General features: G+C 43.1%; 1 protein-coding gene across 1 annotated transcript; it reads left to right on the forward strand.

Annotated features, from left to right (window-relative positions):
* FAM180A (family with sequence similarity 180 member A) lies at nucleotides 1-27,367 on the forward strand. The gene is made up of 3 exons (XM_010306753.2): nucleotides 1-288; nucleotides 23,331-23,431; nucleotides 24,456-27,367. The coding sequence occupies exons 1-3, from the start codon at nucleotides 213-215 to the stop codon at nucleotides 24,795-24,797; spliced, it is 519 nt and encodes a 172-aa protein (XP_010305055.1). The 5' UTR covers nucleotides 1-212; the 3' UTR covers nucleotides 24,798-27,367.
* Nucleotides 27,368-27,866: the final 499 nt, after the last annotated feature.

Here is a 27,866-nt window from a genome sequence, read left to right on the forward strand (position 1 = left end):
GTCTGTCTGTGAAAGTAAGTTTCCTGATCCCGAGGAGACTTGGTTTGGGAGAGGAGCTGCACACTGACTTCAGCTGTACTCAGAAGAACAGACAGGTTCTCCTTCAAAGAGGGAGGGGGAGAGGAAGAGCCATTTATTTATTCCTGAAAAGAAAGGAGGTAGGAAATTGAAAAGCTAATATACAGCTAGACATACGTACTTTAAAGAGAAGGATGCTTTGGAAGATTTTGCTGCTGCTGCTGTTCTATTACAGTGCTCATGCCACTGTGACCCACAGATGGAGCAGAGGTAAGATTTAAACATGAAAAACTATTTAAGAGAAAACTTTGAGTTTGTAGATTTGGTCTGAAATTATGTGTCATTATACATATATATACATATATATACAATTTGTCCCTACCAACTCTGGAATTCTTTTTCTCCATTAAACAGGTCAGCTAAATAATTATATAGACAAATAGAAAAATAGACATGCATAAGTGCATAAAGGTGAAATGATAGATGTATTCTATTATAATACAAATACATATGAAATATCCCAAGAACCAAACCCACATTCTTTTCTCACTTTTTCCTTTCTTTCTTCTTCTCCTTTAACAAAATTTATAGGTCATGAAACCTTAAAGCAAAAGCCTTTGCAGTCACAGGTGGCATAATCTTCTGCTCCACCAGGCAGATACCCGGTAATAGCAAACACACAATGCCGGGATTGTGCAAGGTGCCTAGGATTGCCTACGACCCTACTCTGGCAGACTAGCACATACTACATAGAGAAAGCTACTTGTGGGGTTATCAGGCTTCAGCTGTCACTATAGCAATATATAGTTGTGACATATTTGTATTCGAGTGTGTGACAGTAACATATGAAATGGTTTGGGACTATTGGATTGCATAGGAGATGCTTGCTTAAAAGATAGTGATGATGTCCTTTCCCTTTTTTGTTTTATTCTCTCCTCCGGTATTTGGCATGGGTTCAGTAGCTGCTGGAAGTGGAGAAAGGAAACACCTCCCAAAAGATTTATTTGGTTCTGATACTGAAATTCACAGATATTTAAAGGAACCAGAGTCTGTTAAGAAATCAAGTATTCAGATGGCCCCCCTCCCCACCCCAATCTCCCATGTCTTCCTCATTATATCTGGTTCCTTTCTAGTCTGCTGTTTGGGTTTGGTTTTGATTTTGTAGGGAAATGAAGCAATGAAGAGCTATGCAATTCTGCTAAGGCTATATGAATGCTTAATTGTTCCTTACAGTTAGTGGAGGCTCACTGACAGGGCATTGACCTGGGACTCAGAATGGCAGGTTCTTTCCCTAGCATTTCCATCAGCCTCTTGGATGATACTGGATGAGTCATTATACCTGCATGTACCTTACTTTTATCTTACTGTATAATAGAGGTAATGACACCAATTGTCATCATAAAATCCCTTAATTCTGTAGATAAGAGTTTGTCTTTTCAGGATGATACATTAAAAAAAAAAAAAAAAAAAAAAAAAAAAAGGGGGGGAAAATAAAAATATAAGTGCATATATGAAAAAACCCAGCCTTACCTTTTGGAAGAATGAAGTCACCTTACCTATGAAATGAAAAAAAAGCAAAAAGAAAGGGGTTCATTTCCATGACATAATTACCACGTAATTTAAGGATGTTCGTCACTTTTGCTAACACACATTTTAATTAAACAACAACAACACAACCCTCAGAGGAATCCATGCAACTATTAAAGTCCAATTTTAATCATGAATATTTAAAAGAAAACTTCAGAACTCTATTCTGCCTTTTGGGAAAGCAGATTGTTTTCAAGCTGGAAGCTCTAAAGCTTGTTTTTGGAGACTTCAGAGGGAAGAGGAGATTCATTCCCTGTGGTGAGAAGGAGTTCAGGTCTCAGAAATACTGCATACCGAGATCTGCTGGGGAGGAAACCAGATTTCTTCTCCACAGCTTCTGGGACTATTCAGCTCCAAATATGTTTTAGAGGCATGACTCCTTCAACAATAGCTGCTCCGGAGAACCTTCACTCCCTTAAAGTATCTATGTGTCAGCCCAGCCAATCCCATCCTAATCTGCAGTATCTAGAGGGCCAAAGCACTGTCCTAATTTTTTTAATTCCTCAGAAACCTAAGAGGAAATTTAACTGAGTATGTAGGCATGACGCACCCTTCTGCACACTCAGAGCTCTTCCCTCCCTACCTCCCTCCCTACCTCCCTGTCTCTCTCCACAAACAACAACCGACTCTTGTCTGGGTTAAACCTCAGTCATTTAAATCTCATCCAAGTCCTGATCTGAGTTTTGCAATGGAAAAGCAAAGGCGGATCAGCATCTGGTCTGATGGAAATGAAAGACAGATCTGCATATCATTTCCATGTTGACTAGTAGTCCAGATTGTTTACAAAACAGTAGGACAAAGAGTCCTGCTTTAATTACCAGCAGTTGCTGTTTGCAGTAGAAATGAACAGTCAATATTGGATAAAACAAGGTCTAGCTTTTACCGCTTTTTTCACTAGGGGGCACTGGGGCAGGCTTGGATGCCCAGCCCTTGTAACCAAGTGTTTAAGCTTTGGATCAAGAAAAACAGTCAGACGTGAGGAAAGATGAACATACTTGTGCTGACTGGTGAGTGGGAACTCCAGACTGCCACCTCCCTTTTCCTTTTGCTTTTACGAGCATCAATAAATGGGGGAAAAAAAAGCATTTCTGGCAGGAAAACTGAGTGCTTTTTTGTTTTTACTCCCTCAGCCATTTGCGTTGAAAATCTCACATGCTCCTCAGCCTGTCTAGATCCAGCTGTGGACATCGGTCCAGAAGTCACAGGCAAAGCTTGGTCCCTAGGATGGACATGTTCAGAATAATAAAGAAAGCATCCTGAGTGGTGACAAAATGATTTGCTTGTCATCATCTCAGGTTTCCTTGAGCCTCTTGTAGGCTTAGGTGTATGATATTACCATCTCAGATTTCCTGAAGCACCTGCCTAGGGAGAAAAGGTAATGTTAGGTCTCTACTGAGTCATATTCCCTATGTGATGGTAAAGGTGAGGCCATATTAATTTCTAAAGGTCCCAGAAAAAGAGTTCCAGATCTTAAGAGATGTTTTTGCTGGAGAAACCATGAAACAAAATCCTGTTCTTTGACAACAAGAATAAACAAAAAACCCCATGCAGCTGTAGTAACTGGAGACGGTGTCACTGCTTGCCACCCAGCTGCTTTCATCAAACGGCTCTGACGAGTACCAATACATTGGAGAGCAGAAATTAGCTTCAGATCTGCATTAAAAGAATTGCCTGTTCCCTGAAGAGAAATCCTAAGGCAATCCTTATTAGCACGTTTCTTCTCAGCTGGCTGTAGTTTCTTTGCTGTAAGGGCTTCCTGATACAAATAAATAGCACACAAACAGTAGCATGCTTGCTGTGTGGTTGCTCGGGGAGTGAAGATGCAGTACAATTTCTTGTGGTTGTGGCTTCTTGGACAGTGGGGAAGTAGCTGCAGTGGTAAGTTCGCCCCTCAGTGGAGGCTGGAAAAGGAGATGTTGAAAGACACAAAATAAGAAGGTAAAACTCTTATATATTAGCACCACTGAGGTTTCATGCTTTTGGGGAATGGCTGTGCTGTGCTTTCCAGACCTAAAAAGCGGTATTACAGTCACATCCAGATCTATCTGGTCTACAGGCATTATTTTGTACCCAGTCTCTAGTGCTTGGTGAAAGTCACACGGTTGCTCCATAACACCAGGGGAACAGTTTGTTCTCTTTAGAGGCTTTCTGCAGAAGGAATTACGTGGAAGAACAGAAAGCCCATCCTTGATTTCCCCGCAACAGTGCAAACTTTCAGTATTTGCTCTAGTGTTGTGGCAACTGAGTTTGTGAGTTTGGTGGAGCAGCTGCTACATGAGCCACTTTTGCAGGCTGCTTCTGCTTGTGAGCTTTGCTACAGCAGCCTGGCAGCTCTCCGGTGCCAGGAGAGGGAGGACTATGAAGAGGAGAAAGAGACTGGCTGTTGCTAGAAAGCCAGCCAGTCCTTTTATAAGGAAGCAGTGTTTAACATATTCTATACTCTGGTGATCATTTGCTACATACCAGGTTGCTGATGAGCTTGCCATGTGGGCAAAGGATGAGTGCCGTGGAGATTAGGACATGCACTGCACCCCAACACCTTTTGACCTTATTTGCCTCTCTTCCCCCCCCCCCCCGCCCCGAACTCATATTGCATCCTTACAGCCAGGCACTCCCTTCTCAAGCAACTTCTGGGATTCCGCTGCTGACAGTAACATTTGTTTGACATTTTTGGCTTGGACAGCATGAGCAAATGGAATTACACAGCATGTAATTACAACACAAGTAGTGAAATACATATACACATATATGCCCAGTGGGCCTTGAGTATACCAGGATATGGTCTTGGCTTATTTAGGACATGCTGAGGTTTCCAAAGGTCTGGTCCAAGGGTAAAAAGAAATTACACCAGCTGGACCAGCTACAAGAACTTTAAAATGCAACATCTATTTAACTTCCTTTAATTTCCATAAAGTAATTTTTATTCAATTCTTAAGATATGTAGTGCACATAAAACAATGAAAGACATGAAATGGTATGAAACAGAGCCAATTGTGTAAAGAATGTTTCTTTTTATGGAGAAAATACAATATTTCCCTTTTCTGTGACTCCCATGTGATCACTTGGAAAATTGCCTCAACTGCCCCAACTTCCCTACTTGTTGGAACCATTCCAGTGATGTCACTGCAGCCGCAAAAGGCTTGATTGATCTGCTGCAGAGGTTTTTCCCACCTACCCTGAGCCTGTTCCATAAGTCTGTACCAATTCCTGGGAATGTATGTTTGTAGGCTGGAGTCTCCTGGTCTGGGGGTTTATTTGCCTGGTGCAAATTATTACTGCACCAAGAATCACAACTGTACCTGTAAAGAGAGGGAGGCACTGCCAGAAGGGAAGTCTGGGATTGAAATTCAGAGGAATTAGCTTTGCAGCTGGATATATACCTATGCTTTTACTTCCTGAATTCCTTTGCAAAGAGCTGTATAAGACACAAATGTAAATATTCATCATAGACCTAAAGATAATGCTTAAAAACCAAATTGTCCTACACTGTAAGTAGTAGGAAGGGGACACTAGAAGAATATTTTTTGCCCTTTAAGAAATGAAAAGAAAGCAAATACAAAAATATGTTTTCAAGCAAGTCTGGAAAATATTTGAGAATTAATGAGCTAAGGAGGCAACTAGGATGTCTGCATGGCACAATGATGCGTGGAGCAGAGATCAAGGAGCCAGGGCCAGGGCAAGGGACTCTAGCTGGTGTCCCAGCAGGGTGATAGTCACAGGCATGGCACGTGCCCAAGGGGATGAGCTCTGCCTTTCAACAGGGATCACCCTGATAGTGCCACACTGATATGGTCACCCTGCTTCTGGCTCTGACATCTCTGCCCTATGCTTTCCTGCATGGTGCAGACGTGGCCCTTCCGTTCCTCCTAGCAGATCTCTTGGGCATCAGCTGTGGTGGCAGTCTGAAACTACTAAACAAAGTGCTATTGCAGGAAGGGCAGGGAGAGGACTGAAGAAGGGGCTGAAAATGGATTAGTTATTAGTACCTGGAAAAGCCGCTTGGTGTTGTGAACAGTAGCTAGAATATAACAGTCTCTGAATGGATTTAACCTTCATAGGATAAATATCCAATAGGGTAGGGCTGCGACTGTAATCAAAATCCTTTCTAGCTTGTCCTAATTCCGCAAATGCTCCTTTAGGGGCAGACTTAATTAATTTAACCTGCATGGAGGATGATCCCTGAATCAGAATTCACAATGGATACCTGAAACTGAAAGACATACAAAGGATGCTTAAAAAAAAATCAAAGTTTATAATCTCTTCTAGGGCAGTGATGCTAAACTGTGATGAGATCAGAGGGAGGACAGATTATAGAAGCTTCCACATTTTAGTTTAGATCACAGATGAATATTGTACTCTATAAAAGCAGTCATGCTGTTAGCAGGAAAGATCTAAGTGATTCTGAGGCTCTTTTCACCACAGGAAGCAGCCAAAAAATGGCTAAAGCTTACAGCTCATACAGTCATAAACTGGTTGACAGACTCAAAAGTTAAAAAGAGAAAGGAGCTAGACATTTTTGAGGAAATCTGGGTAAGCAACAAGAGGAAGACACATGAGGTAAAGCTGTTTTCTCTTTGGTATGTGCTAGACTAAGTGAGACCTATGAGCTGAAAGTGGCACCAGTAGAATCTTCTCAGGGATCCCAGTTCCATCCCAGTACCAAGGACTGGCAAGTCAGTAAGACATTTGCTGCCACTTTGGTTGGTTTTTTAGGATTCCTGCATGCTGTAATGTCCCACATATTTGTCTCAGTCCCGGGTATAGAACTGTCATGGGATCTGCATCAGTTCACACAAGGGTCCTCATGTCCCAACCAAAGTCCAGCTCAGAAGTGCCTCCTGCCATTCAAATCCCTCCTTACACTTTCAGATGGAAACAGCTCCCTTCACTTTACCTTTCACAACCACCTCACGGCTCTTAATGCATGCTGTTAAGCCAATGTTCCCTTCCATAGGTGAAGCAACTCGGTTACGAATGAAGTAACTCACGTACACGTGCAGAGACTGTAGAGCGCTCTGTGAGTCCCGTCCTGATTATCTTTTACTCAATTTCTGGGCCCAGAGACCCCACTGGTACCTGGCATTATGCAAACACACAGAGTAAAAAAAAATCTTTCCTTCTCCAAAGAACTTTCAGTGTAATTAAGGAGAGGAAACATTAGCATCCCTTTTCATTGTGAGGCATGGGTAATTAAATCACTTGCCCCAGATCTCTTCAGGATGACTGTGTGCACATAGTCCTGTATGTTGTTAATAGTGGTGATTTTTTAAAATTCTGTTTCTGAAGCATAAAGTGCTTTTCTTGTTTTCTTGGAGTAAATCATGCCATATTCAGCAAGAGCATAATGTCTTCTCAGGCAGAAAGAAATCCTGTCAGAAGCATTGAATAGTACAATGTCATTGAAAGGAAAGTCAGCAGGTCTTAATGAACATCATCAGGCTGCAGAGGCTCTGATTACTCAGTGACAGGCAAGATGTAAATTGCTGAGGTAAAGCATTGAGTGGTGGAGCAATTAACTTTGCACGCAGTGCCTGTGCTCGGGTTCAAGGCAGGGCAGGACCCACGGGGTCAGCCTAGGATGCTGGAGGCGAGCGCTGGTGCTTGCCTGCGTGCACAGCCTGCACCCACCTTGAACGGGGCTCTGCAAAACCATGCACGCTCCCTCTGCATCCCGGTGGCCCTGCTGAAGGGAGCTGCATCCATCTGAGATGCAGAGAAGCTAGCTGGGTACATGGATGAGGCTGCAGCGAAACTGGGAGCTGTGTGAGCGTCTTGGTTCGAAGTCTGGCAAACCAGTCTGTTCCCTGCTTTAACTTCAAAAGCACCGAAATATGCAAACTGGCATCCACTGAAGTCAACGGGAATTTTTCCACTCTCAGGAGTGAGGCCACAATCTCGGTCATTCTCTGTAATTTGTTTTCCTGTAGTAACCTCGAGTGTTAAAAGTTCCCAGCCCAAACACATTATTTGTTGGTTAAAGTGTTTTTCAGCAAAATGGCACTGGCATGGGTGAAGCTGATGCAGGTCAGCTACATGGATAGCTGATGGTGGGAAGCAGAGGAGGAAATCTATCAAAGCATCACAAAAAGGGGAGAAAAAAAAAGCAACTTGAGGATAAGCTGCAAATAATACTTGTGGGGAGACACACAAGCAAAAGTCCCCAAGGAGACAGTCATCTATGGGATTTTCTCTCCCAGTGGAAGGAAAGAAAGCCAAGAAAGGGATCTTATATGCCTCTATTGTCCCCGTGTCTCTCATTACCCCCAAATCCTGTTTTATTTGGCTATTGCTGTGGCAGCTTTATGATATATCCCCCACAGCACACTTGCTCATACAGAGACATTAAAGTGAGTCTGCACCACAAGTCACAGGGCTCCTTTGCCTACTCCGTGGCTAACCCATAGTTGGTAACACTTTTTATCCCCCACTAAGGTGCTCCAGGCTGCAGCAATAACCTGGCTCCTCTTGTCTCGCTATCGCGGTGCTTGTGCCAGGGCAAGCTCAGTGCTGGGCTTCAGACTAAGAAGAATGTGAGGAGGAGAAGAGTGGAGTTAAATAAGCCTCCACTATTCCCAGTTTCCACAAACATTCCTTTCCTCTGGTGAAAGCATATGTGGGGCCCTTCCTGGCCCAGTTTGCCGGTTAGGTTTGGCAGCTCCCCAGTTCCCCTGAGATCGGCACGCATACCACTCGTCCTCTGGAAATTCCTCCCCGGCCACAGGGAAACAGGTCACCAGCCAGGAGCCAGGCTCCAAACTCACTGAGTCTCTCTCCGCTCAGGAGGAGCCAGGTGGGTAGCTGAAAAAAAGTTGCTGACAAAGGGAAAAATAAGTTGTTCAAAGCTCAGAGGTTATTTGGAAGGGCATGGGACAGTGGAAGGGCGATGCTGCGCTGCAGCCTCGTGTTGGAGACCCAAATGCACAAGGTCTTCTGCAATGCCTGCCTGACCCCCACCCCCCGGCATGGCACCGGGGGGAGCAGAACACTTTGGTTAGATTTTGCCTAGTTGTGAAGGGAGTAAACTGCACCAGACTGGATGTGCATATCTGGTGTGAGCCAGAACATCAGGATTTCATCATCTCCATCTATTTGGCAGGTGGTGGCATCCCCAAATGGAGCCGATGCATCTAATCTCTTTGCTGTCTTGGAAAGAGTACAGACTTTCCAATCTGGCAGGGCTTATTTGAGCTGCAGAGAGGGAGACAAGAGAGGCAAAGGCAAAAGGCAAAGATGCTGAGAAAGATTAGAGAAAAAGCTGGAGGCAAAAATGGAAGGAAGTAGTATGAATGAGAGGAAAAGAGGAAGGGAAAGCGTGGAGAGAGAGAAAATGTGATAAATGTGGATGGTAAATATTAAAGCACACATATATTTAAGATTAGGGTAGCATTCACTCCCTTATCAGCATGGGATGCATCCCCATTTGAACCCGCCCTTCAGAAGATGTTCCTCTGTCACAGCTGGTCTTCATCTCAGCCGTCTGCTTCTCAGGCTCTTGGGATGGATGCATTTCTCTGGAACTGGCGCTGCCTATTTCTCACGTAAGCAGGACTTGGGTTTGCTTCTGGTCCTCACCAGCCTCTCAGCACACCAGGACATTGAGATACACTAGTCTGGGCAGTTCACCACCAGTGACCGTATAAAAGTTAAAGTTACTGCTACTGAATCAGCAATATGTCAAGATATCTGCGCACATCTGGGGTTTTTTTGCCTGCCTTTGAGCTTTCTAAACTATGTAGGTATGAACTGGCTGCCCAAGAAACAGTCTGTTTTATTCCATGGAAGTTGCAAGAAACTTGCTCTTTTACAGGGCTATGAGGCTGCAGCATTTCCCATTAACACTGGTCCAGCTTTCCCATTAACACTGGTCCAGCTTTCCCATTAACACCATAATAACAATGCCACAAATCCCTGTTTTCCCTCATCAGTCCCTGAAGGAACGGATCAAGTTCTGCAAGCCTTCAGTTTCCCCCCTGGTTTTCATAATGCTCACAGCCATGACATTGTATTTTTGTTTATGCCTGGCTCTAAAAAGACACAAAGTAATTGTTTATTGAATTTATTCATTAAATGCAGATTTTATGTCTGAGGGAACTGTTCATGTTTTAAGCCCCCTCTTAAAATAAAAAGGCATTTAAGGCATGCCTCATTTTTATTTACCGCAATTGTTCATGGCTTGGCACTGAACAAACTCCATTTCCAGTTAAACACTACTTGTAGACATCCAAATATAGTGCAGCGTGTGTTAAGTGAAACCATTCATTTGTCATAGTTGCAGCAACTTCTGGTTTTCTGGTTTGCCATGCCAATTTGGCAGAAAGTTTTGGAAGGTAATAAGTCTAATGATAAAAACATATATACTGCTTGTTTTGTTGCTTTCTACCACCAGTAAACAGAGCTCAAAGGGGCTGACCTACCTGACTTATACTTAGCAAATCTAAAGCTCAGTTAGGTCCTCTCAAAGATACAAGGGTAGAAAAGACCCAAAGATTTTTTTCGCATTGGGGTGCCCTATCACAGGAATCAGATACGATTAGTTAGGCTCAAGTGGCGAAGGCCGGTGACTGAGTGCCGTGCTGGGCTCTCCAGCAGAAGGAGGGTGATAACACGGCCCTGCTTCCACGCAGGCTGCCTGGGAGAAGCCGGGGCAAAATAAACACAGGCAGCATGGTGTCTGAGCTCAGCTCAGAGGGCCCCAATTTTGATTAATGGACTACAGATACCAGTTTCCTCTGTCAACCATCAAGAACAGCCAAAACCTGTTTTCTGGCCCAGGCTTGGGGCTTTTACCTGCAGTATCTAACCCTCCCACCTTCCTGTACAAGCTCTCTGCCTCTCACGGTGCCCCGTCTCTCCCTAAAACCAGCCCTGCTGCACAGAGGGAAGACAGCAACTGCTTGGGTGAGGTCTGGGCCATGCTGCATGCAGTGGATGGGGGGAATCCTTCAGGAACACAGGGAGCGGAGAGGGGGATTTAGATGTTTAGCAATGCGACTGAGAAAGTCGAGGCAGTCACAAGCTGGCAGTCACACAGACTGGGGACTGTATTTCTCATGTTCACAGCAGGGAAATGCTGTGGGCTCCAGCTGATGAGGAAGTCTGTCTTTAAAGAGTCTGCCTGGTAAATAGCTAAGTGTTAGGGATACTGTAAGAAATTGTATTTCCCTAGAAAGACACTCCTTTCCTAGCCAGAAATTGTATTTAGGGAGCAGGCTGTTGGATATTTGCTGGGAATTTCTGGATGCCCTTCAAAACCTGAATGACTAACTGCGTGTGCCACAGATAGTCAATCCAGCATGCATCCAGTTATGTCACCCCTAATCTCTGTGCATGCTGCTCACAGCTAGCGTGGTCCAGCTGAGATGAACTCCAAAGCTGAACAACATGTGCATATACATCCTCCAAAGGAACAAATGGGGACTCTTAAGCAAAATATCACCATCAAGGCAAAGAGCTCAGTTTCTACTTGCACAAATTTCAGTGAGGTAAATGTAACCAACTCATCACATGTCTTAAATACTCTATACGTCTCCCTCCTTTCTGTTCACATGATAAAAGATGGAAGTGTGTGTCCTGTCTAGCTGGCTTTTCAGACACATCTATGATGTCCCCCAGAAGCTTTTCACTCCTGGTTGAATTCATGCTCCTAAACAAGACATAAACTGTCAAAGAAGCAAATGTATCTCTGGAACACAGAAGTTCCATCTCAATATGAGGAAAAACTTCTTTACTCTGAGGGTGACCGAGCACTGGAACAGGCTGCCCAGAGAGGTTGTGGAGTCTCCTTCTCTGGAGATATTCAACACCCGCCTGGATGCGATCCTGTGCAACCTGCTCTAGGTGATCCTGCTTTAGCAGCGGGGTTGGACTAGATGATCTCCAGAGGTCCCTTCCAACCCCTGCTGTTCTGTGACTCTGTGATCTCCGCTGACGCCTCTGTATATGAATGCTGCTGAACCCGAGGAGGGACCTCGCACCCCCTGAATGTCTGCCCGCTGAGGTGGAAAAGAGTGCTAGTCCTTCTCACTGCAGTTCAGCTGGGAACCACATATTGTAGTTTACTTACCTGTTTTCAAAACCCAGTACATTTCCTTATGGGTGCTTTTGTTAACAAAGTAGCGCATGCATTATTTAAACAAAATTATAAATCACCTTCTGTGTGTCCCTTTCACAACAAACTGGAGTGCTCACACCAGCCTCTCTCTGTAATCCAATGCAATGGGAAACAGCTTCTAACCCGGTGTGTCCGAGGAGCTCAGCCATGACAAGCTAGTTTGCATTCTGCTTTGTCCTTCATATCTGCGCACTGCTCAGAGGCCAAAGCAGAACTTAAAGATTACTGGGGATAGCATTTAAAAGTATAAATAGGGGGACAAGTAGTCCCTGCCCAATGCTAAATGTCAATCTACCCCTATAAATTGTTAGTTTGTTGGATTAGTGTGCTCCAGTATCTCAGACAATGATTACCTCTTACCTATAGACCAAAGACCAGTAATATCAATCACATGTTCATAGCCAGATGATCTATATAAGCTTATCTGGCAGATCATCATCACTACCAAGCTGAGGAAGAACTGTCATGAAGAATTATCACACAATGAAGTCTAATTTTTGCAAGGAGTGCTTCTCTAGGTACAAGACAACAGATGTCAGATTGACCAAAAGATTTTTCATTAGCAGTCTATAGTGACAGCCCATGGATTGTACACATGCTGGCAAAATCTTTTCTAAGTAAGCACATTTCATTATGCAAGCTTCAGAGTGTTTGAATTAGTAAGAAGAAAGCCTAAAGTCAAGTTTACAATGTGAGTATCACAGCAGTTTATCTAAAGTGCTTCTCCACAGTAATAATGTCTTCTTTACCAATCCCCAAGCACACAGGAGTCAAAGAATAAACTCCCATCTGGTTTCAGTCAGCAACATGCTAGAGGTTTTCACTGGAAGTCAAGTCTTCCTCCCTTTCTCCAAATTTATTCTTCCTAAGTTTAGAGCATGAGGTCATTAACATGTTTTCCTTAAACATGTACTTAGACTATTTTCCTGTAAGCCAAAATCTATTTTACAAGTTCAGCTCAAAAGACCCCAGGAGAAGAGAATGTGTGATATGGAAGAATAGCACTGACTCAAATAAACAGGACAAACTGGCAGGGTCCCTTTGGGCTGGGAGCCACTGAGAGATGACATCCATAGGGGCAGGATCTGCAGCAGCGAAAGATGTTGAGGTTTGAATTTCCATCAGTTTCAGGAGCAACTGTCAGGATTTTGTGCCTTTCAGCTCCCACTCCTCAGAAAACAAGATATTTGGGTTATTTTGTTGGCAGCAAGATTTCTGTAAGCCTGAATCTAACCACCTTCTCTTCCCTCCGATCCCAAGTGTGCCTTTCACAGCACAGGGCTCTCTGTCACCTGGCTGCCCACAGAGCAGCATCATGGGACTGGTGGTGCCAGCTCAGGTCATCCGAGGACCTTGTCCACAGTGTCCAGCTGCTTTTAGCAGTTTGCAATACTCAAGGTTCTGGCAGGGCTCTCTGTATTTAATGGTGAATCCAGTTGTACGTCTGTCTCAGCTTTATTTCAGCCATTTGTCAAAACTAAAAGATCTAGGAATAGTCAGATTTTAGGAGAGCATGAAATAACAAGGAACAGTGGAAAAGTGACAGCTTTGTAAAATGGAAATCCCATATGTGTGTTTGTGGAGTGGGGAAGGCAACTATAAAAATAAACCATTTTGCATTCATCCTTCAGAATTCTTTGCTATGTTTCCAGCAACATCACAAAGATTGTCTTGGCCCACCATTGCATCTGCACACATTGAAATCCACCGATTAGATTTTGTGGATGATTATATTTGAGTGCCATTAATTTTTTAATATTATTTTCATGCAGATGCAGAAATTAACATAATGGACCCCAGACATTCATGCAGGTGTGAACTTGACAGAATAGCTGCCTTCTCACAGTGACCCTCACTCACCACTCCAGGAGAGACATGTGCTTCTTACCCAGGGACACAGCACAGCTTTTCACTCCTCATGTTCTGCTCAGGTGGCAAAACAGCTGTACCAGTCCAGTTCAGAAACATACCTGAATCCATCTTCAGCTCTGAGTTTCTCAGACTTCTTGTCTTTATCATCACTCCTAGAAAACATACAGTCCTTTGAAAAGGCATTGTCTCCAGAAATAACTCATTTCCCCACAAAAAGGACCCAGTATCCCCCTGCTTTTTCCGTATTGGGCAAGGCTCATTTATAGACTTTCTCCATCCCGCACATATTCATGTCATTAAGAAAACCAGCAGCAGGTGCACTGACATTTGTAGCTCAATGAGCAGCTGGAAAGGCAGCTGGTGTTTCCCTGTTTTTGAAGAACAAGTGAAATCCCAAAGCAGAGGAAGCAGAAAACTGGCATTTGTGTATTCTCCTCCCAACAATTTATTTCAACTCGGATGGGGATTTGAAAGAAAGGGTGAGACAATTCTGGTTCTTTCTAATCTGAGGGAGAAGAAATGGTCAATATAATGTTTATACCTCCTCAGTTTTGAGCTGTGATATGATACTTAGTGAGTTTGAGGAATAGCTTGTTTTGCATGCATGCCACTAAATGTTGGTAAACAGTTCATACACAATTAAAATAATAAATACTTTCTATCAATACAATAACAGTTCCTAGATCCATCATCTAACACCTGAATTTATTTGTTAGTTGAAACTATTCACAGATGGCTTAAGTGAACAATTTCAGTGTCCCTATCATTTCTTCTGTTTTTATTCACCTCAGCTACTGCTCCACAATCTCAGTGGGACAGTTCCCATGGATAATTCACCACAGGACTATTCAGTCAGCAATAACAAGAATCCTTCATTATTTTTCTTAATCTGCAGATGATATTGCCATAGATTTTAAAATCAGAAGGTCCATGTATTTTTTCAGTTTGGCCTCCTGCACAGAATGTAACATGGTGTTCCTTTCATCAGATCCAGTGCATTGTGTTACATTAATGCATATTTTCTGAAAAGACAGACAGTTTGAACTGGAAGACTTCATGAGATGGAAATCTGCTAATTCTCTTGTTAGCATGTGGTAGGGCATTGCCATTCTCCCAGATAAAAAGGCAGGGTAATTTCAAAGAGAGCTCCTAAATCTGCATGGTATCGGCTGTTTAGAAAAAGCACATGGTCTTGTCCCTACTCTCTGAATAGACATTTTATGGAAGCAGTCAGTGACAGCAGTTAGTACTTGCAGTGAAGAATCTAAGTTGTCAGTCGCGATAATGAAATAAAATCCATACTGCTCCCTGCTAGGTCTGTGGTTCAAACTCGACCTTTGATTCCTTTCTCACCTTCCAGTCTTGGAATAAATTTTAGATATTCTTTGTACCAGTTGAATTTACTCTGTTAGAAGTTCAGCGGGATGTAAGCATGGAAGGTAAAGAAGTGTTTGGCAGATAGTGGTCCTGCAGCAGATCCTCACCTCTAGCAGGAGCAATGACTACACCTGTTGAGGTGGCCATTCACAGAAAGGAGCCCATGGGCTTGGTGTTTAGATCAAGGGTGTGTAGGCATGAGGAAGGGCTTCTGGTTTTCCTAACCAGCGCTGATGTCTATCCTTATATCATCTGAGAACTGGAATCATCACCAGATGTCCTAAGAGCAGTTGGACCACATTTGCACTGGGAATTTCTCACATGTAGGAGCACTGCTGGCGTAGCAGCTGTGATGAGGAGTGAGGCAGCTAAAATCTACCACTTTTTTTTTGTTTGTTTACTTTTTCTCTTCATTCATGACCAGACAGATCCCCAGCTTGGCTCAGTGTGTGGCCACAGAAAGGAGCGTTGGCCGAAAGGGAAGAGGGAGAGCCTGACTGGGGGCAGGCGCACCAGACTGCCCCTTGCAGCTGCAGCTGTAATTAGGTCAGCCTCAGCAAAACCCTAGCTCAGTCACCTTTGCCTGCCAGGAAACCAAAGAAGACCAAAGAAGTCTGACCGAGAAAGAATGTACAACAAAATGTAAAAAGGCCATTATTAACTACTGGATGCCTCTCCTCTGTGCTCAGTGTCTCAGCTCTGTGTAAATACATACCTGGGAGGTGGTGCAGGGCTCAAGCCCACTCCTTTGGGCTCTGTGATGCTAACGTAAAAAAAGCAGAGAACTGGAGAGAGAGATTTGGTTTTGAAGGTCTTACCTTTCATAGCAGCAGTGGCATGATGCATAGAGCTCTTGGAGCTGCTGGAGCTCTGTCCTTTCCCACAAAGCAGAGCTCTGATTTCCATTGCTCCAGCTCCATTGTTCAAAAGGAGAGTCATCTACTTCACTCTGCTTCTAGGGTCCTTCCTCGTGGCTCCACACCAAAACACCAATCCCTGGCTGTATTTCTTCCCTCCCTTACTCCCTTCCTTCTCTGCTCCTTCCTGGAAGAAATGGAAGTAGATTGGATCATCATTATATCCTTTCATTTGTTCATTTGTAAGAAAGATTTTCAAATGTGTTTAACTAGATTACTTTGTGCCTTCCCCTTGCACAAAGGCTGTTGCGAACGACACAGATAGGGAAGGAGAGGTGACCCTGCAATGAAGATAGGGATATAAAGCATTAGTTCATTTCCCAACTCTGCCTGAAATTTCTTGCATTACCAAAATTGCTTATTGCCTCTGTGTTAAACCTGTGGACCAGGGTTGATATTTCCTTTATTTATTGCTGCCCTTCACTCATATAGTGTTCACCATATCCCCAGTTCCTGGTAATATGGCAGCAAACTGAAGGATAATGATATATTTCACTTCTTCTTTCCTTCACTTCCTCTGCGTACATTTTTTCTCTCCAAACCTTCTGCAGCAATTTTACTCCAGCATGTTAAAGTCCTCTCTTGGCTGATGGCAACTTTTTTTGTGAGCATAAATAATTCCAGGTCAGGACCACCTCCTTATGACCAAGGGAAAAATAAATAACACAGCATACATTGCTCCAGGCTGGGAACAGGTGAAAATGCTGCATAATGGAAATTCCATCTGAGGGAATAAATTATCAGACCACTTTAGTTGGCTGATGCTAGTTGTATCTTTGAAACCATCTTACTGAAATCATAAAAGAAAAATATCCTCCACCTCTCACAAACACAGGCTCCAATGCACCATTTCCTTCTCTAGTGATATCCATTTCTGTAAACATAAGGAGTTTTCGGTCTTTCTAACACACCTTTACATTTCTTACTCATGCCAAGTAGTTAGAAAGGCTATTACCACTCTAGTTTTCATATAGAAACTCTGTTGCACAATAATGTAATGTAACACATCTCAGGACACTTATGAAGTGCAGAAGTGTAGGTTGGAGTGGGTTCTGTTTTATGGAATTGAGACACCCTTTCAGAATATGTGTGTTTCTTAAAAAGGAGATAAATTAGTAAAAGGTAATGTTGGAAAAACTGATTATGTGATGAACTAAGGAATTGAATGCAATCTGTTATTAATACTAAGTGTTTTAAACTGATTTTTTTTTTCTAAGAACAGTGTTGCCTGTTACCAACTTTTGTAGGAAGACCTACTTCCTATATCCTTATTGACAAAACTTAGAATTTCAGGATGGAGCTTTTTTCCTTTAACCATTCTTTTTATAACTAAAGAAGAAACAAATGTCTATTCTCACTTTTAGCCAACAGGCAGGAATAGAGACCATTGTCACTATTAATTTTAGTCTTAGGACTAAGAGAGCAAGGATATGGAGCTGAAAGTAAAAAGAGGCAAATTCTCTTGGTAGCTGCTTTTAAAAATGTGCTAGTTCATGTTGGTTTGTAATTAAAATGTCGTCTTCATCTCACTGCTGTGTGCTCCTAAGGGGCATTGGGATTTAATCTCCCAATAATGGAGGTTTAAATGTATTAAAGTTGGAATGTACAAGCCTTTGCATTGCACTTGTTGTCATGGGAGCTACTTGTGTGAGTAACTGCTATTCCAGATACAAGTTTCAGAAGCTTTTTCCCTTGTCTTTCTAGGGGTTTGTGCATGCTTCCCTTGTTTCTATTCCTCTTATTCTTGCTCCAGCTCCCTGCTCTTTCCATGTCAGCTGTGCTAAGGCAAAGTGTTCAATCATTTCTAATATATCAGTTTGATCGAGGAGGGCAAAGCGTCAGGAAGAGCAGAGAAGCTGTGCCTGAGCACACTCCGTTGCAGGGCTGGCCAGCCAAAGCTCAGGTTCTGCCCTGGCAGCGACTGCGGGCCCAGGGCAGTATAAACACCTTGCAGATGGTGAACATGCATCCTTCTGGGGAAGAGACAAGTGCAGGACCAGAAGTAAAGATGGATGGGATTACTGCACATAAAACCTTTTCAACATTTATTAACACTGCACTTTTTGTGATTTACGTTACTGCTTTCACTGCCCACCACATACCTCTCATAGACCATCACCACTTCACCCTGGAGGAAGCAATGCTTCTGGTACCAAGATCTGGTGCAGGCACAAAGCAGGTAGTTTCTCAGGGCAGCAAAATATTTAGTGACTTTGATTGACTGCAGGACAGGAATCTCACAGTTAGCTTAAGCAGTAAATTGGAGACAGTGAATCGTTACTCTAGCAATGGAGCAACTCAGCATACAGACCCACCAAAGAGCGATCTGACAGAAATAAAACTCTTCACATATAAAATATACTTCTGATCTGATTGTAAACCCTCATAAGCAAGGTGATCAAAGAGGAACATGAAACAAAAAGCCTTTATCAGGGGTATGCAAACTTTGAGATTCATGTCCTCTTCTCTTCTGCAGTGCATGGTCAAGGACAAATGTAGAGACTGACTTCAAACCGATGCTTCCCATACACTGTTAAAGAAAAGCCTCTTGTGAACATATGAGGCATTTGCCCTAGGCTCCAAAGCAACAATGACTTCCAGGAACTGCCCAGCAATCTCTTCAACAAAATAGGTTCAGCCAGCCCAGATCACTCATAATTTTTGCATGGCATTATAATGGCTGCTGTGTTCTGCCTATGCAATCACCTCGTGGGCAGTGGTGAGTTCATTTGCTTTGGAAAATGCTTGAATTCATCTCAAAGAATCATCATCTTTCAAAGAAGTCAGTGCTAGTGACAAGACCTGTTACCAGGTTATCAACAAATGTCTTCTCTTGACAGGAGCCTCTGGGTGTGCTGAGATCCATTTAGTGCAAATTCCAGGCAGGCAAACAAAAATGTCGTGACACAAGGAAGATTTCCAGCTCACTAGTGGAAAAAGCATATGCTTCAGGCTGACTAAAAGCAAGCTTGAAAGGGTTATGCATCTGGCCCAGAAGATGGCTTTTTTGACTCTTGTAGAAGCTGGCATAAAAACAGGCTGAGCATGGCCATGGATTTTTAAATTTGCTTTTCTAGCCATGTGATGTTTAGGCTAGGGAAAAACTCACGCCACTGGAGTATAGTTCAAATGCTCTGTTTTTCTGGGCTTGTTATAGGACAGAACAAAACAACAATAGTCAATGAATTTTAAAGAAAAAAAATTACATACTTTACCATGCCTTCATGAACAATAACCTATAAAGTTTTATATTTTTATTTCCTTTCATTTAGGGGGCAGTATGCATATTTGTTTTCATGCACAAATGCACTCACAGCACTGAACGACTATTTTGTAGTAATATCTCTTTTATTCCCTGATGTACCAATAAGATAAAGCCAAATAGGGAGAAATTGCTGTCATTATAATTTGGGATGCATTAACTTCTGGGTATTGAAGTCTAGGAGTCCTGACTTCAAAAGCTTTGGGCAGGAAAGGGAAACTTTTGCTGTGAGGGAACAAGCTGGATGTACTAAGGCGTGTTTGTGAGCTTGCAGTAAAAAGATGGTTGTGGTGGCCTGAGAGGGCATGGTTTTGCAGAGCCCTATTAATCCCTGCTACAACTGCTGGCAAACACATAAAGGAGTTTCAGAGATTGCTCTTCCTTCTTTGGCCCATTACTGAACAGGAGCTGCTGCTGCCCATGCAAACCCTCCCTGTCTTGCACTTCCAGAAATAGGGGACTGGTCCTGGGAAGCCAGTGGTGCCCAAAGAAATTATTTTCATTACTTTCTTTAGAGTCAAGCCCTAGTAATCTAAGACAGGAGGACACAACGGGCAGCTTGCTGACTCACTTGGGCTTACAGGACAACTCCAGCTGGGCCACTGCCTTTCCTACGCCAACAGGCAACTCTCCTTTGCTCTGCTTGCAGGGAGTCAGGAGTTTTGGCCCACAAGTCCTTCCACAGTTTCACTGTGTTCATGTCCTGGAGCCCCAGGGAGCTTATGTGCTTTGGAGCGATGGCCTGCGCCATGCTCTAGGCTTCAAACCTTTTCATAGGAGAAGAAAAAGGCATCGACGATGCACAGATAATTGAGCACTCCTACAGCTATGCTCTGTGCTTATTGAGCAAACACATCACAGGCAGCAATTGGGAAATCATGAGCAGGAACGTGCACTGGAAAGCAAAACTAAACATCTGTACCCTCACCAGTGAAACTGCACGGAAAACCTGGGAGAGGATTGCAAATGTTTATCACGTGACTAATGAGGTCCAGAAAATTCTGGCACGGTTCTTAAAAAAGATGAAAGCATCTTTAAAATAAAGCTATCATTGGCCTCAGATGTGCCATTATGTTTAAACTGTGAAGAATTTCTAAGCTGTCATGAGCTAAATAGTTAGAAGCAGGCCAAAAAGTTGGCAAACACTTCTGCAGCTTTTGTTTAAAAACCACAGTAATCTTTGAGGAGAAGCAGAGTTGAGTCAACAGAGCCGTAGGAGACTGGACAGACTCCGGCAGTGAGCAGTGCAGAAAGCAGAGGCTCGTGCACCACGTTTTGACGGGCACTTCTAGCTACCCTTAGGACTAGATTTGTTGGCTGCCCACCATCTTCAGGCATAAGCGGGGGTGTGCTCCAGGGCACAGGATGAGGCCGTTCGGGTCGGGCAGGTGCGCTGGGAGCGGGTGGCTGCGCTCAGGCACATTGCTCCCATCCACCTCCAGCCCTGAGGCCTCAGTGGGCAGCGAGGGAGGTCAGATCAGGGAGCACTCCTAAGGACCCTCTGAAGGACAGGTTTGGAAGAGGATGAGCCTGGCAGTACGCAGATATATAATAGGAAAAGTTTTCAGCAAGGATAATCTAAACCTTATTTTACCTACCTCATCTCTGGATCATAAGCTTTTTGTTACGTGACTGTTCAGCCCTTAGGACAGAAGCACCTACGTCTCAGTTGGAGATGTCTTGACCCATTTGTAAGAGAAGTAAAAACAATAAATCAATAGGAGTCTGTCCACTGACTTCAGAGATCACTGGGTTGGACTTTCTCTGTCAATACTGAATAGGGATCCCTCCTCCTCAGACATTCATAGCTACCGCCATTGAAGCGAATTAGCTGTAACATCACCATAAAATACCGCACATTGCTCTGCATCTTCCTATAATTGCTTGATAGCTTTACAGGGAACTCCCTTGGGGAAGAAAATAGTAAAGAGATGGTAAGTCACAGTAATACTCCTCTGCTGTTCTTTGATGCTGCCCAGCTAACTCATGTCAGAGGTGGAAGTAAATCCAGGAAGAAGTCAAGTCAGCAGAAAAGTTTTCAGTGGAATTTGTAATCACTAAATGCAGAAACCGGCTGCAAATCTTTCTCTGTCTCAGCTTTTGTGCTTAACTTACATGTGTGTTAAGTCACTGTAATGAAAATCAGAGAGTGTTTGCTCTAAATGCTTGTACGATCTCAGAGGAACTCATGAATTCATGGAGAGGACTGTGTAGGGAGTGATGGTAGAAGGATTTGACTACTGTGCAGGAAGAGAAAGAAAGGGAAGGACTGAAATAAAATGTGGATCAGGAAAATCGGATCACCATGACAAATACAAATGAGCTCTGAAAGAGTTTCTGAGTAGAGTCTCTAAGAATGGTAATGAAGTTTGATATGTTTTGGGAACAAGATAATGAGATCAGGGAGTCAGTGCTGTCTGGTACCTACAGAGGATGGCATGCTTCTGCCACGCATACAAAGTCCTTTCTCACATCATAGCAGCTGAGGCTCTTATCCCTTTGAAACTCCTAACCTAATCCATGTCATCCTGGGAACTGCTGGGTAGAAAAACCCAGCTGCTTTCTGAGGTGTTACCTGTGATTCAGCAAGTGAGTCAGTACTAAATCAATAACACAGCATTTATGTTTGTGCCAGTCCTTCACTGAGGCTTTTCTGGGTGAGTGGTGATGGGCTGAATCTGATGACTCCTAGCGCAGCTCCATGGTAGGAATCTGCACTTGGCCTGAAAGTTAAAAGCGATCAGTGTGATGACCATAATCATGACAGCACTGAAGCCAGATGCCACAGACACCTTTTCCATGGCTCAGGGAATATTTGAGACGTAAACCATCTGCATATGTAGAGGTGCTCTGCACTCTGAGGCTGTTTCCACTGAAAGGGCATCAAAAGCAGATAAAAATGAATCGTCATCATTATGGACTGGATTTCTGCCAGCTGCTTACTAATTAGAATTTTAATTGTCCAGTAATAAAAGTTTTAATTACTCAGCAATTAGTGCTTCAAGTCTGAAGTGCTTCACATGCACTTGATTGCATTCTGCAGTTGCCAAGAGTGAAAGATGGAATAGTTCCAGTGCGTCTACGCAAAGCTCTGAGCAAGAGGGGTGAACATCAGTGATGGAGCAGCAGCAGAAAATGAGTACGGCCCCAGTTGCCGATGAGCAGCCAGGCAAACACTCTTGCAGAGCAGTACCTGCAGGCAGCTTTCCCAAACTCACAATCTCCTCAGCTGGGCCAGATAAGATGCTCGGGTAGTAAAGGCATCATGCTGGGGAAAGGCTACTGGAGAGACCAAGTCCTTTTCAACACCTCTGCTCTTTTACTTGGGGCATTCATTCCTTCAGGCTTTTAGTCACATACCCTGCAAGTACTATTTGGTTATTTAAACAAGTTTTAATCTAAACTCACATGAATCCAATAGGAGTCACTTAGCTCTGTAGGTGTCTTACCAAAATGCCTGAAACCCATCGCTGCAGGATGCATTTACAGTTAGTAGTATCCAGCTGCAGTATGTTTATTTCAGTTCAACAACTATTTTACCTATACTATATTCCCTAGCTAATTCAAGGCCAAAATAACCTTAGCTGGGTCAAGCATGAATTACTTCATACCTAGTATTACCCCAATTAATTTTCCTTATACTGGATAGTAAAGGTCCTAATTAACACAATCTCTGAGGGCCTGGTTTCTTTCTCCTTGCATTATTTGAACTTAAATATCATTAACAAGTCAAACTTTATCAAAGTCAACACTTGGCAACAGCCCAGGAAACAGAACTGCATTTAGGCTTCAGAGTCTATGCCTTTCAAAAGGTGGCTTGGTTTTGTTGGGTTTTTTTGTTTTCCTTTCTTAACTGGTTTCAAAATTTATCTATTGATAAACAACAGTTAAAGTTGAGAAGTGAAGTTTATGAGGAAGTGCACTGATAGTCACATAAATACAGTTTTACAAAAACCCTTCCCATTCTTGAGTATAAGAAAAAATCCAACAAATCCAAACTATGGTTACCTAAACACCAACATCCAGATCGTATACATACAACATTAAACAAAACAGAGTTTTTCCCCTCCCCAGTAAGTCTTTGCAACAGGCAGTTCTTTGGTTGAATCTACTATTAAAAAGTGTTTCCTCTTTTCAGTGTTTGCTACCCTATGGAACCTCTCTTTTCCCATTTTTTATTTTCCAGCTATGCTCTTCCCAGCTGCTCAGCGATTCAAGAGGTCCTCAGCTGCCTTCCTTAATCCAGTGCTACAAAACTCGCTGGAAGATGTCGTCCTGCTTTATGAGGTTCAGTATATGGGAGCAGATGGTACCTTAAGCCCTAACCGAGACTGAGGTTACTCTCCATGCTGGGGTTATCCATTATCTGTCTTCATGTCACTTTTACTCATCCCAGCAGTAAACCCCTTGCTGACTATGTAATAGCTCACCAGAAGGGAGGGAACAGACATATATATGACAAACTCAGCTCTTTCAGCACTTAAACAGGCAGCAGTTGCCTGCAGTACCTCAAATGTGGGTTCTAGCTCACTGACAGGCAAAGTGAAAACCAGAGCAAATGGCTTTCCACTGAAAGCAGCTTTCTTCCAGAACAGTTACGTATTAACACCACAATGCATTTACATTCTTTGGTCTAAGTCTCAGTCCCAAATTTTTTGTTCAAATCATTAAAGCCACGAGTATCAGTCATTGCAAAGTAATGTCAAGGGCATGCCTGTTTCACTTCGGAATGATTGAGGTCCCCTCTTTCACAGCAGTGGAGACTGCAGATGTAAGGCACAGTCTGGAACAGTGTCATACAGTTAGCTAAGGGAAAGTGGCCCACCTGAAGCACATGTACAGGTCAAGTCTATCTATCCCACACCTTCAGAAACTGGGACTGGATGTCCAAACAGGGGAGATGGGCTGGGAAGCCACTGCCATGCTCTCTCACACAGACCTAAGCCATCACTACTATCCCTGGCAGGGTAAACGGCCTTTCCCAGCTGTGCTGCTGTCTCCATCTCTCTAATCCTTATGTGACACCAGCAGCAAACCATGTCTGTTTTGGACAACAGAAGACTACCTATTTTTCTCTTTTTCCTCTCTCCTTTCCCCATAGCCTGTCTATAATTTTGCCGGGTAGGTAACACAGGAGTCCAACATTCACATAGAGACTTTCTGGTCTGCCCCCCCTCCAGCCATTGCCACGAGAGTTTTGTCTCCATTTGACCTAAGTAAAGACCTAAGGACATGTTGTTAATTTACATTTACTCTGCCTAGAATCTCTTGGTGAAGATAAATAGCTTTCTGTGTTCTGATTTTGTACCAGTTTCTTTTAGCTGAGCTTGACATTGACAAAGTTCAGAGGATCTCCATCAAGGATGAGGAGCTTGCTTCACTGAGGAAGGCTGCTGAGTTTGACATCATTTGCAATGAGATTATCCCCAAGAGCATCACAGAGATCCGCAGGCTGAGTAGCAGGCTGTCTTCCTACCCACGGGTCCTCAAGAAAGAAGACTTTGAAAGGACAGTGCTGACCATGGTCTACACAGCCTACAGGGCTGCTCAGTCCCAGGGGCACCAGAAAGACGCTTGGGCTGAATCCTTTGTCAGTCTTTACAAAGCCCTGAAGCACGACTTGATGTTCCCATACAATGAAGAGCCATCATAGTGGGAGACTTGATGCAATGGCCACTCAGCCACCTCTTCTGGTTGATAAGGGACACACAGCACATCCACCACTTTATTCTATAAAGAGTTTAATAGCCTGCTTCATGAAATATTATTTGTTTTCTAGCTCCCTCTTGTGGAATCCACTTTATAGTTCCATGTTAAGTGGGGAAAAATTGTTATCTTCAGTCCTGGGAATTCCTTTTTTGTGCTGGCTTGGAGGCACACTCTGTGACAGGCAAAGAAGGGAATCTGGTGTACACCCCAACAGCTATGCCCTTGTTTTGTCCTGTGGGTTTCCTATAAAGAATATATAAGTATACTAGGCTTATGTTCACATACCTATGTGTATGTGCTGGAGAATCCTGCTTTCCTAGCTGAGGAAACAAGTTCATATTTTGGCTGACCAGTAAAAGAATATTATAATGAGATGCAAAGACCCTCTGTAAAAGAAAGGGGATTCATAACTGTCAGCCTTCAGAAATTATGCCAAATATATTCATTCCAAATATTCTTGCAAATAAGCACTATCTGATTCACTTCATTTGGCTGAGCCAGTTTTTAATCACAATAACATTTGCAGAAGACAAAGGGCATTGTGAACACCAGCAGCAAACAATGCCTGTGAACATATTCCCCACTTCCCAGAGCTGCCCTCCCAAACAATCTGCAATGATTCTATCATTGTTTGCACATGACTTTGTTTCTGCTCCTTGGTTTTTTGAAGGGGAGTCAAAGGCAAGACAAAGGCCCTGTTTAATTTAATGATGACACATTTTTCCTGGTTCTATCACTTGAACATAGGTCGTCCAACCCATGCTTCAGAATCACCCTGAGGCAAGGGAGGAAGGTGCATTAAAACATATCTGGTGCTGAATTTAATAGTGTGGCTCATTTTCAGTTTTGATGGTAAATTATATATTCACTTGTGTATATGTGTGTGTATGTTCATGGATGTGTGTGCACATAAGTGCTGAGTACATGGAAGAATCCTAAATTGTTCAGTCAGGGAAAAATTGCATCTGACCACTTAGCAGAAAAGGCCATTCACCAATCTAGTGGTGGGAATTATGACTTTGGGAGCAGTGGAAAAGCAGTACTTATTTACGGCAAAATTTTTTGTAGAAATATTGCAACTGATGATTATAAACTGCAAAAAAAATCATGGACAGAAAATGGACAGAAAAAGGAGATATATCTTGTCAGACAGATGACTAGCAATGAAAAATCTAACCTCTTCTAAAGCAAATCCCCTAATTTTTGTGAACAAGTTAAACAAACTCTGTTTTTCTATTGATATTAGAGGTGCTTCTACTTCCAGAGCATGGGAAAACAGCTGAACAATGTTTTCATCCTTTCATACGAGCACTCTCTATCACTTTGTTTGCATAGTATCTTAAGGAGACAGCCCCAAATCACAAATCCCTGAGGCTGTAAAAGAGTACTGGGGACACCAACCCCAGTTCTGAATCATGTTTATCTGCTTCTGCATCACTTGGGCAAAATGAATAAACTCTTCTGTGTCCCTTGACAGAGATGCTCCAAGGACTGGAGTTGAAAAAAATCCATCCAGCACCACTTTGTTGCAGCAAACAGCAAATAGTGCAAGCAGTCAGAGCACACCGGGTTTGGCAATCACCCGTGGGAATGTGAACCCACAGCAGCCTTAGGGGCAGGCTGGCAATGGCAAAAGCAGTTGGACAAAGGGCTTATAAAAGACAGTCATTCCAGTTTCTCCCAGTAGTTTCTATATGTACATGCATGAGCGTGCGTATTTGCATTTAGATGCACATATGTGTAGGTCCGCTTTTATACCTGAATATTGTTGGCCATCTTCAAAGCCTGGCTGGCATATGGCAAAGGAAACTGAAAATCTCAACCACAAAGCTATGAGCCACGAGTATCTCTGTCTCCTCTATTTGCACATACAGCTCAGCGCCCACAAAGCAGCCTTACGCTAAAGTCCATATGCCTTTTAAGCCTTCAGCATAAACACTGATGATCTGTTTGTGTTTTTTTACCCACACCATGCTTTATAAACACATGGAGGAGAAATGCCGTGGAGCATGCTCCTGCCTTTCCAGCTCTGCTTCTTCTTGGCTCCCTGAAGCACCACTTGCTGGAAGAGCCTGGAACCAGGGAAACTCATAAATCCCTTACAGCCAGTGACTCCAAGTTTGCAAAGATAACAAGAAAGAGCTCCACAGCATGTATTAATTAGTAGTAATCACCATCCAGAGAAATACCTCCCAGCCACTTTCCTGACCCCACAATAAGACTGTCCAGAAATCAGAGTTTACTCATTAATAAATATCCCATGGAAAAGAATTACAGATAGTTTTGAATATCCAATCATTCCCTGTGGCATACATACCTTCCTGTACCTTACAAATTCGTAATTGAAACCTTTACCTCCCTAACAGAAAATAAAGCCTTTCTGAGTTTCTTTCCCTCCTCCCATTACTATGTGTAGTGTAGGAAAAGAGATTTATTCCTTGGGAATGTGCTTGGACTGCCCAGGTTAATTTAACAGAGACTGTCAATGTAATAATAAAAATAATCTACGTAAAACTAATTGGTTTTGCAGTGTATTGATTTCAGCAGCAGATTTATTCTTTAGCAACTTGCAGCATGGGTAATTGGTTATCTCAGACTGTGAAACTCTTCATGGGAGCAACAGTACAGGAGAGAAAGTGGAGCAGCCCTTCCCTCTCACTGGCAGGAGGAAATAAATAAAAAAACAAAGGAATAAATAATTTCCTCCTTTTCCCAGAGTTCAAGTGGGAAGGAGCACTCTGCCTCAGAGCAGCTCTTTGGGCTTAGGGCAACTTCCCTCCTTCAGTATTGCTTAAGATGCTGGCGTAGGTTGCCTGCTTTTAAAGGAGGGAGAGAAGAAAGACTGTTAGCTCTCCCTTGCTCAGTTCACATCTCACTACTTCAGACTGAGACGTGTTTATGTTCTCTGATGGGATAAAGAGCCATTGCCTCTAAATGGCACCTTTTATATACCCTTCGATCTTATGGATCATAAAAAAGTAAAATAAGCCATAGATTTTTTTTTTTATTTAAA

The sequence above is a fragment of the Balearica regulorum genome, chromosome 1 (assembly GCF_011004875.1).
Source record: "Balearica regulorum gibbericeps isolate bBalReg1 chromosome 1, bBalReg1.pri, whole genome shotgun sequence".
NCBI lineage: Eukaryota > Metazoa > Chordata > Aves > Gruiformes > Gruidae > Balearica > Balearica regulorum.

What these genes read in the sequence shown, in the direction of transcription:
- FAM180A (XM_010306753.2), top strand. Translation starts at nt 213, where the DNA reads ATGCTTTGGAAGATTTTGCTGCTGCTGCTGTTCTATTACAGTGCTCAT. An exon ending in GACCCACAGATGGAGCAGAG is followed by an intron (nt 289 to 23,330) that starts GTAAGATTTAAA and finishes TTTATTTTCCAG; the next exon opens with CTATGCTCTTCCCAGCTGCT. An exon ending in ATGTCGTCCTGCTTTATGAG is followed by an intron (nt 23,432 to 24,455) that starts GTTCAGTATATG and finishes ATTTTGTACCAG; the next exon opens with TTTCTTTTAGCTGAGCTTGA.